Source organism: Chrysemys picta, chromosome 9 (assembly GCF_011386835.1).
Source record: "Chrysemys picta bellii isolate R12L10 chromosome 9, ASM1138683v2, whole genome shotgun sequence".
In the NCBI taxonomy this organism is placed as follows: domain Eukaryota; kingdom Metazoa; phylum Chordata; order Testudines; family Emydidae; genus Chrysemys; species Chrysemys picta.
In genome coordinates, this window is record NC_088799.1 from 94,509,924 (window position 1) to 94,519,926 (window position 10,003).

The following is a 10,003-nucleotide window of genomic DNA, read 5'->3' on the forward strand; positions in this document are numbered from 1 at the left end:
TAAGATAAAATTAACTGAACCTAAAAGCTGTTATTTTCTTACTATTTCTTCTCCTTTGTCTGTTTCCAGGTCTACCCTAGGTCCTCCCCTCTCTTTTCCTCCTCCTCTGGCTTCCTCTACCTTTTCCCATCCCCCTTGATCTCACTCTTCTACTTTTGCACCTTCCACTAGATCTCTTTGACTCTCCTGAAAGCATATTTTGCTTTCTGTCTACTTTGAGCCAACGCCCCCTACAGACCTCTCTCTCACCCAAAAATCAGTGGACCATTAGCAGGGAGGGACGGGGAAGATGCTGCTTGGCTGGCAGCAGTCTGACTCACTCTCATCCTGCTCTATTTACTGAACTTTTCAAATTGTAAGATTGTTCCTACTTTTTTTTTCTTAAAATTGCCCATTGTTGCAAACACCAGTGCAGTTCTGCAACGGTGGAGGAGCTAGCAAAGACCATCTGCCAGCATTTTAACCAGAGTAGTAAATGGTTAAAGCACCAGAATCTACCAGAAGACAATTTACATCAATAAGCCCCCTGTTAATACTACCAGCGGAGCTCCACCGCTGGTAGCAATAGTGGGGCATTTTAAGAGACAACATTTAGTCTAGAGAAGGCCCAACCTGGCTGCAGAGCAGGCAGGCAGAAGAGAGGCAAAACCAGCTGATTCACAGGGGAACTGGCCAGCAACCATTAACCAATACCGCCAGAAGATGCAAAGAGCTGTGTACAAGTCTAGTGCTGAATAAACTTCAACCTCTGATGTTCAGATTTTACAGAGCAAGAGTGCTTTGGGGTGAACTATCTGACGGTATCAATACTTGTCTGTTTGGTTTGATCTAACGCTAAACACCACAGTATCTGGAGGCAGAAACAGGCCCAAGCATCCAGAGGCTCCCTGCTATTACCTAAGACCACCCTGTGCCAGCTAGTGCCCTCCAAGGCAACAACCCCACAGCCCTGCAGGGCTACCCCAGCTTGCTACCTTCATCCTCCCTGCCCCCCAGGAAGGACCCGGGGCCCAGAGCCGGGGGGGGGGGACCCAAGCTGGTGTCAGGGGAAAGCGAGGCACCGGGGTCCCCGCTCAGGTCAGGTCACTGCCCCAGGCAAGAGCGATGGAGACGAGCTGAGTCCAGCTCGTTTGCCGCAGGCTCGGCCCAGGGGGGTTGAGCAGGGCGGGGGCCCTGAACTCGGATACACCCAGCACCCCCCGGCGTCTCTTCCCGCTGTCACCAAACGGGCAGCCGAGGTGGGGGGTGTCGCTCCCCCTGCCCCTCAGAGCAGGGCCAAGCAGCGCGCCAGCCCCACCCCGCCGCGGCCTCCCCAGCTCCGCCGAGCTGCGCACTCCCCGCTCCGGCTGTGGGCGGGCCGGCGGGAGGGGCGAGGCCTGGTGGCGAGGAGCAGCGGCGGGAGAGTCACTGCAGACCCCTCAGCGCGTGGGAGAGACGCGGGCGGCGGAGGAAGCGACGAGCCGATGGGTGAGGGCCCCGGGAGCGCGTTGGGCGGGTCTTAACCCCCGTCTGAAGGGGGCGAGGGGCCCAGAGTTGATGGTGGGGGGAGCCCAAGGGTTAGGGGGGCCCTGAGTTGATGGGGGGGGGGAGCCCAAGGGTTAGGGGGGCCCTGAGTTGATAGGGGGAGGGAGCCCAAGGGTTAGGGGGGCCCTGAGTTGATAGGGGGAGGGAGCCCAAGGGTTAGGGGGGCCCTGAGTTGATGGGGGGGGGAGCCTAAGGGTGCGAGGGGCCCAGAGTTGATAGGGGGGGGGAGCCCAAGGGTTAGGGGGGCCCTGAGTTGATGGGGGGGAGCCCAAGCGTCACGGGGGCCCTGAGTTGATGGTGGGGGGGAGCCCAAGGGTCACGGGGGCCCTGAGTTGATGGGGGGGGGGAGCCCAAGGGTCAGGGGGGCCCTGAGTTGATGGGGGGGAGGGAGCCCAAGGGTCAGGGGGGCCCTGAGTTGATGGGGGGAACCCCAGGGTGGGGTGAGGGCTGAGTTGAGGGTGGGGAGAACCCAAGAGTGTGTGGGGGGGCTGAGTTTTGATGGGGGGGGGCAGCCCCAGTATGAAGAGTGAGAGGGGCCCTGAGTCAGCACTTGGCTGGGTGTTGAACAGCCCCCATATGAATGGTGCAAGTGGCTCTCCTGTCTGAGACAACTTGAATGATTTTTTTAAATTATTATTATTCTAAGTAATAGTTTTACTGGGCACTGTCAGGATAAATACCATGTATAAAATGAATTTGCTGTGCTAGCGAAAATACCTCATACTGTTGAGCGTACAGTATTGTTAAACATTTAATTCCCCTGGATGCTGTTTGTTTACTTCTTGCCAAAGGTGGACTTTTCTAGTTGTTCTAACATGTTGGCCTTCCTGCTCTGTAGCACAGTGCCCCAGCATTTGATTTGTAAACAAACAAGGGTAAATCCCATCAACATACTGTTCTCATTGTGTTTGAAAAAACAAACATAGTTATAGTTAGATTTAGCATATTTCCATCTTGTCTGCCACTCTGGGCAGGTCAAACCCTCTTCAAATATCTTTGTTGCCTTTCGCAGGCCCACCTCATTCGATTCTTAGTTTCTTGCCTTTGCCTACAAGGCACAGGACAATTTAGCTCCTGCCTCTCAGCTCTCCTGTCTTCCAACTCCTCCCTTATTCTTCCAAACCTTCAAGACTAATGATTCGTTTTGTGTCCTGCTCCCACTCTTGTCCCTATGTCTTGCATTTTGCTTCTTTCTTCTGAAACATTCTCCATGACATGGGCTGAAAACTAATGGGAAAAGTTTAATTTCTATTTGTAAATATCTGTAGCTAGTTTCTGATCTCAGTTACGGTGACAGAGTAACATCTGATTTAGTAAGGGTCTTGTGAGTAAAGCACTAGACTAGGACTTAGGAGGTCTGAGTTCAGTTCTTGGCTCTACCAAAGGCTTTCCCCCACGTAAAATGGGGATAATATTTCCTATCTCCCACCCTCTGTTTGACTTGTCTGTTTAAATTGTAACATTGTCCAGCAGAGACAGTCTCTCACTCTTGTGTTTGTTCAGTGCCCTGTTACAACGGGGCCCTGATCTTGGTTGGAGCTTCTAGCCACTACCATACAAATAATAATAGACACCAGTGTAACTGATCATAATCTAATTTTTGGAGTGTCAAGACAGATTAAATGTTTGAAAACTCACTATTGCTTTCTAGAAATTCTAAGACATTCTGAAGGTACAGTGACTTGAATAATCAGAATATTTTGCAAAACTTCCCAAGACTGTTGTGCAGGCAGATGCATTAGTTTTCAGTGGCCACTGCTGGATAGATTTTCAAGTCCTGGACGTTAGGGTGTTGTGCTAAACTAATTAATTTTTTTCCCCCTTCATAAACTAAACAGGATATGAGAGAAATATAAGGTAAAGAGTGACTCTGAAGAAAGATGATATTTGGCTGTCTTTCCTTCCGGCAACCCTATGCTGGATTGGTTTTGAACAAAGTCAAAACAATAGAGACTCGTTGGCGTCCTTTGCTGGTAGACTATAAGAACTGCACTATTGCTATTCACATAGCTTTTAAGGACTGGGAAGATGAAACATGGAAAGAGATCCTTCTGAATAGACTTGGCATGACACCTACACAAGTTCAAGAGTTACTAGATAAAGGGGAAAAATTTGGCAGAGGAGTTATTGCTGGTAAGCAATGTTGATCTTTTTTATTGCACGCAGTCCTAAGCATGTTTTAAATTTGTAAACACAGTTTCTTAAGCACAAATTTTGTAACCTGTTTCTAGACAGTTTTTTTATAACTTTGTAATTTTTTGTGAGGTGCTGTGAAGTTCACAAAAACATTAAAAATAAAATGCCAAATAAATACAAAAGGCTAGATTTTGCTGTCCTTTCCACTTGTGCAACCTTATTGATATCAGTGAGATTGAGTAGGTGGAAATGTGGTCATATTTGGGCCGAAAGTTGTAATGCAGTATATGAAATCTTAAAGAGTAGCTGAACTTAGAAAAGTGACTGTAAGGTGCCAATCCTGCCAAGACTTATGTACAAGTTTAACTTTAGGTTCTATGAGTAGTGGCACTGAAGTCAATGAGACAACTTTACACACACAAAGTAAAGCTCATGCATAGGTATCTGCAGGATTGGGGCTTAAATTTTCAAATGCCAGCACCCTCTGCCCAGCTTGTAATAGTCTGAGAGGGTCTAAAATGGGCCAGATGCTAAATTTATGTTACTAAAAATGCTGATTGTACATGTATTTACTTGCATGTTGAGCTTCTGAGTCCTTTTTTATTTTACAGTGCTCCTATAGTTAAATGAAGTCATGGCATGCTTTTCATATCATGTTATTACATTATTTTGATGGCTGCCTCTTTCAATTGTGCAAATGGTTGAATACTCCAAATATTGTTTTTTATTGTTTGGGCAATGGAGAAGTTTATTACTGAGGTACAAAATTATGACAGAAGTGTTGTTTCTTTGCTTTAAATTATGTTGAAGTAGATGTACTGTATGTGTAGTTGTGAAGTTTGTATCCATTTTTTGTTTTTAGCCTCATCTATATCAATTCTTTTGTCCGACCAACTCTTGCATTTTCATTTTAATATTTTTATTTCCTTAGGAACAGTTTATCACATAAACCAAAATATTGTTCCATCTGTACAATACTGAAAATTGTTAGGTAGTACACCTCTACCTCGATATAACGCTGTCCTCGGGAGCCAAAAAATCTTACCGCGTTATAGGTGAAACCGCGTTATGTTGAACTTGCTTTGATCCACCGGAGTGTGCAGCCCCGCCCCCCCGGAGCACTGCTTTACTACGTTATATCTGAATTAGTGTTATATCGGGTAGCGTTATATCGAGGTAGAGGTGTATGTAGATTTATAATCTCTGCCTAAATCACATGCTAAACTGTAAAAAGGATTGAGGATTTATTTGGCCTTTATTTCATAAAAATGTTTAATCACGGAAAGATATGAAAGTTCCTGCTGTCTAGTACCCCTTTTACTTTCTTTTGTTGATATTTTAATAAAATAGGGGAAAATTCAGCTGTTATAAGTGGGCACAGTTCAATTTTTTTAAGAGGAGCTGTTCCTGGGCTGAATTTGGCTCCCAAGTTTTCAATAATACCTCAGTAGTTGCAGAACTTCTTTTTAACAGAATTACATTGCACTGAGTTATTAATCTTATAGCTGCATGCTTCAGCTCATCTTTCTTTTCATCTTGAGTCACATAGGCTGCCTTTTGCAGAGATTGACACTTGTTGTTTAAGGTGTGTATATTGGATGTAGAGACCTTCATATAATATAAATTAGTTGTTTTTTATGTGGACTGGGAAGTTGTTGAGAATTTATTTTGGAAAACTTCTGTTGGGGAGGGGAACTAACCTGCCAAGTAACTTTTGCATTTATAATACAGGGCTAGTTGACATTGGAGAGACCTCACAGTATCCAGAAAATTTATCTCCTGAAAAGATTTTGGAGCTGGAAAATCAAGCTGTACTCACTAGCCTGGAGCAGAAATATTTGACTGTTGTTTCAAATCCAAGATGGCTACTGGAACCTATTCCTGCTAAAGGGGGCAAAGATGTATGGCAAGTGGATATCCCAAAGGAACTGATCCCTTTGGAACATTAAGCTATATTTGAGCCTACCTGAGTCTAAAGTTGTAGTGTCAGATGTCATTAGTTTAGCTTCATATATGTAGGTGAATTTTATTTTTTCCCCAAGCTGTCTTCTTGAATGTTTTTTATAGAAATAGATATGAGGCAAAAACTGATTTGAGTTTTTTTTGGTTTTTTGTGACTCCGTAATAAGAAGATGAAATAATGAGAAAATGTATGGAATTATTTTTCTACCTACTAATGAAGAGATGTCATTGTAACGACCATTATTGATGTCTATATTGTTTAAGTGTCTTGTATGTGTACACATGGACAATTGTAAATGTTTTTTTTTAATTTTTTAAATATATTGAGATATAGATGTACCTATTTTAAATGTTGAAACCTAAAAGGAGGTGTGGCTGCATCAGGCTGTGGGATGATAATGGAATGAAAAAGTGTTCAGTTATATTTGTTGTAAATAAAAACTCGGACCCTGGTCCTAGAAAGATTTTATGCATGTGAATAGTCTCATTGACTCCTATATTTATTTATTTTTAAATTTCAGAAGAACTACTCATGTAAGTAAAGTTAAGCATGTGTTTAAGTTTTGGATTAAAGGAGGATTAAATTAAAATTCAGCATCAGTGTTTCAGAGTAGGTTACAACTCTTATTCTAGGACATAGGTCTTATTTTGAAATAAAATATGAATTTCTGCCCAGATGTTTGTAAGCATTTCATTTCCCCCTACATATGTAGGTAGTAACAAAACACAACCATGCAGTATAATATCTAGCTTTCCCTTTAAATTTAGTTCAAATTATGGATTCAGTCTGCCTATTCAAATTCCCATTACAATTTCTTGTACAGTATTCTCCTTCACCTCCTACCCTAAGAAGTTAGCTGGTGTTGCTGTGTGCTGCTGTGCTTTCCAGTGCTGGTTACATTTCGTTAGTGGGATGATGCAATTTCTTTATAACAGTTTAAGTTTATAATGTGCCTTTTATCCTTTGGCATCAAAAGTGCTATATAAATAGAAGTTATATCTAATAATATTCAGACACTCCTTTGCATTAACGATAGAGTTTTTGGTTCCCCTTTATAGACTCTCTAGCATGACTAGTACTTGGGAGGACAAGAACATGTTTGGTGTTGTAGATGCATTTGTAAAAAGTGTAACTGAACAAATGCCATAGCTCAGGGATCAGCAAGGTTTGGCACGCGGCTCGCCAGGGTAAGCACCCTAGCAGGCCAGGCCAGTTTTATTTACCTGCTGATGCGGCAGGTTCGGCCGATCGCGGCCCCCACTCGCCGCAGTTCGCCGTCCCAGGCCAATTGGGAAGGTGGGAAGCGGCGCGGGCGAGGGATGTGCTGGCCGCGGCTTCCCGCCGCCCCCATTGGCCCGAGACAGCGAACCACGGCCAGGGGGGGCCGCGATCGGCCAAACCTGCCGCGTCAGCAGGTAAATAAACTGGCCCGGCCCGCTAAAGGTGCTTACCCTGGCGAGCCGCGTGCCAAACGTTGCCGACCCCTGAAATAGCTTTTAGTATTCTAATTTAAGATGGAAAAGATTGGTAAATGGTGGGGAATTAAATACTGAAATAAAATTAAGCACAAAAAAATGACTATTCTGCTCAAAGATTACAAATTAATTGACAAGGGGCAAATTCAGGCCTATTCTCAGGCCCCAGCTGGAGCAGTCACACTGAATATTGGCTCCTGCACAGGGCCCCTGCTGTCCTTGCCCACCATAGCACTCTACTCCATAGAACCCGCTGTCACCTGACACACACAGCTAGAGGAGGCAGGCTGGGCTGGGGAGGAACAGTAGTTGATGGATTTGCAATTATGTGGATCCATTAATAAGTCTCCTCTGCATGACGGGGAACATGTATTTAAGATGCTGTTGCAGCACTGCTGAAGTGCCTGTGTTACCACTTTTGAAATTTTGGGTATCTCTGTGGTTCTCTTCTTGCATGAAGTCCAGATACCTGAGCTTGGCAGGGGTGAGGATGTTCCCTAAAATAAAGATTGCCATATTGCGTTGGACTTCTGATTGAGATCATTGAACATGTTTCAACTTCTTTTAGTTTTCCCATTGCCACTTCAAAGAAATTCATCTGGAGCGATATACTGTTGTATCATTCTGAGCTTTAAATTTAATATATTTTTCAGCCTTTCCTCTGATCACTTAAGATAGATTTTTTTTTTTACTGTATTGTTACTCCCCTATCCCCTCCTCTTCAGTGGAGGAAATGTAACTGTTAATAGAAGAAATTTAGATGTCTCAATGCAAATACAGGTTAAATGTAATTGTTACTACCCCCATGAGTTTTAAATATGAGGATTGTGGGTATCTAAATTGTCACAGAATTCTGGACTCCTTGAAACTAGAAATGAAAGAGACCTATTTGGAAATCCAGTCTATCCCCCAATGGCCAGAACGTAATTCTTCCTGGAGTACATTTTCTAATGTTTATCTACACAGCTGTATATGTCCCCAGGTGGCTTCCACCAGCTCAACTGAAAACTATTAGACAGTGAGAGAGATCTCACTGCCAGGAAACTTTTCTTGATAGTCATTGTACCTTTTTCCATTTTTCACTTCATCCTGTTAATTCTAGTTCCCCTCTTGGAATTTCCCTAAATAATTCTCCATCCGAGGTGCTTGCACCCTTCAAATACGCTTTCCTCCTCCACTTTGTTTTTTTTCTTGGCATTTTTTTTTATACAAGCCTTTTATAATTGTTCCTGATAAGCCAATCCCTACAACTATTTATAGTTCTCTGAACTCTCGCCAATTTGTCAGTATCTTTTCTGGCACTGAAGTGAACTGAATGTAATACTCCAGGGAGTTAATGTTGTGGCTACAAAACGGAAACTTACTTTTTGAGATTCTGTTTTTTTTTTTAAATAGTTGTAAAGTACTAGTACAAATACAAGAAGTTTACAGATAATTAGATCTTTTTCCCTTAAACCTTCACTGGGAATCATGCCAAAGGAATGGATTTCTACTGACAGGCCCCCAGTTCTGTGAATTTTGAGTGCCATGATCCCTATGTCTAAAAGAGCTGTTAGAGTACTACTACTTCACTTGTTTTACAGCTGGTGGGTGGAAGCATGCATTTTTAAGACTCTCTAACTCAGGTTTGTTTATGCTGACTACCTGGGAAACTTAAGTGTAAAGAAGAAATAAATACTCCCATTACTTAGACTTTTTAACCAGTTTAATTGTATATTATTTTTAAAAGACGTGATCTGGTTCAGCCATTATAAACTGTAATTTGCCAGTCACAAGAGTTCTGCAGAATTTGAGTTTGCAGAATCACAGCTGGCAGAAGGCTCAGTGTTACCATAGCAGTTGCATAAAGAACATGGCTGACCTGGAAAAGTAGATTGTTGGTTGAGAGTTTCTGTCAAAGGAATAGATGAAGTTGCTGCCATCAACATTGAAAACCAGGGGTTCCAAAAGGACATTAAAGTAGTAAACTGAGCATTCATGAACACAAAGTCCTGGTAAGTTGCAGGTAAACGATGGAGTCCCATTGAGGGTTCAAGCCCTGTTTCTAAAGTCGGAGGAAAATATGGACAAATTGAGCTGGCGGCATTAGTATCCATACATGGATTTCTTTGCTGGTTATAAATACCATTTTGAATAGAGTTTTCAGTTCCATTTTCCAAAGGCCATGGTGTAGAGACTGGGTAGGAATGGTTCATTTTGCCATTCCCTGCATTTATTGAATTCTTTTGTAGGTTGTTACGCATTGTTTCTTTTAGACAAGGTGTTTGCAAATCATTTGGCGGAATTGAATCTTGAAAGGAAATATATTTCTTTGGAGCGGCTGGCTTTCTTCTCTTCAAATTAGGACTGATGGGATTTAGCTGTTCATTACTTTTGATGCCAACTCTTCTCTTCATTCTCTGAATGAGAAAGGGGCACTCTCTTCTAAAATATGGATTGTGGTACAACTGGAACAAAATCCCAAACATTTTTTAAATTTAACATGTAACAATAAGGTTCAGAATGTTTTAACTTGTGAAACAAACATAAGATACCTTGCCATAAATAATGTTGGTACCTATTGTCTACATGCTGTGAACTGTCATACTAAACCTTAGATTCTCTCTAGTAATAAAAAAGTTATTGAGCTCTGTGTCCCTTAGTCAGATAAAACTCCCATTTAAATTAATAGTTTTGCCTAAGTATAAAATGTAGGATCTAGGTATGGTGTGACCACTTTGTAAGACATGAAAGATTTTTCTAAATTTCATAGCTGAATGACTTGTTTTTTTTAATTTAATTTAAGTGTAATTATAGTAACTGGAGAAGGAAAAGACCTAAAATGCATCTAGTCTATCCGTCTGAGGCAATGGTGTGGTGTTCTCTACAATACTTTTTCTAGTGCTTTGCCTAATCTCGTTTTAAA

The 10,003-nt window shown here is 42.5% G+C and overlaps 1 protein-coding gene across 1 annotated transcript; it reads left to right on the plus strand.

The window, feature by feature from the left end:
• Positions 1-1,328: 1,328 nt before the first annotated feature.
• EOLA2 (endothelium and lymphocyte associated ASCH domain 2) lies at positions 1,329-5,755 on the plus strand. The gene is made up of 3 exons (XM_005298998.5): positions 1,329-1,467; positions 3,363-3,657; positions 5,392-5,755. The coding sequence occupies exons 2-3, from the start codon at positions 3,405-3,407 to the stop codon at positions 5,607-5,609; spliced, it is 471 nt and encodes a 156-aa protein (XP_005299055.2). The 5' UTR covers positions 1,329-1,467; positions 3,363-3,404; the 3' UTR covers positions 5,610-5,755.
• The last annotated feature ends 4,248 nt before the right edge of the window (positions 5,756-10,003 follow it).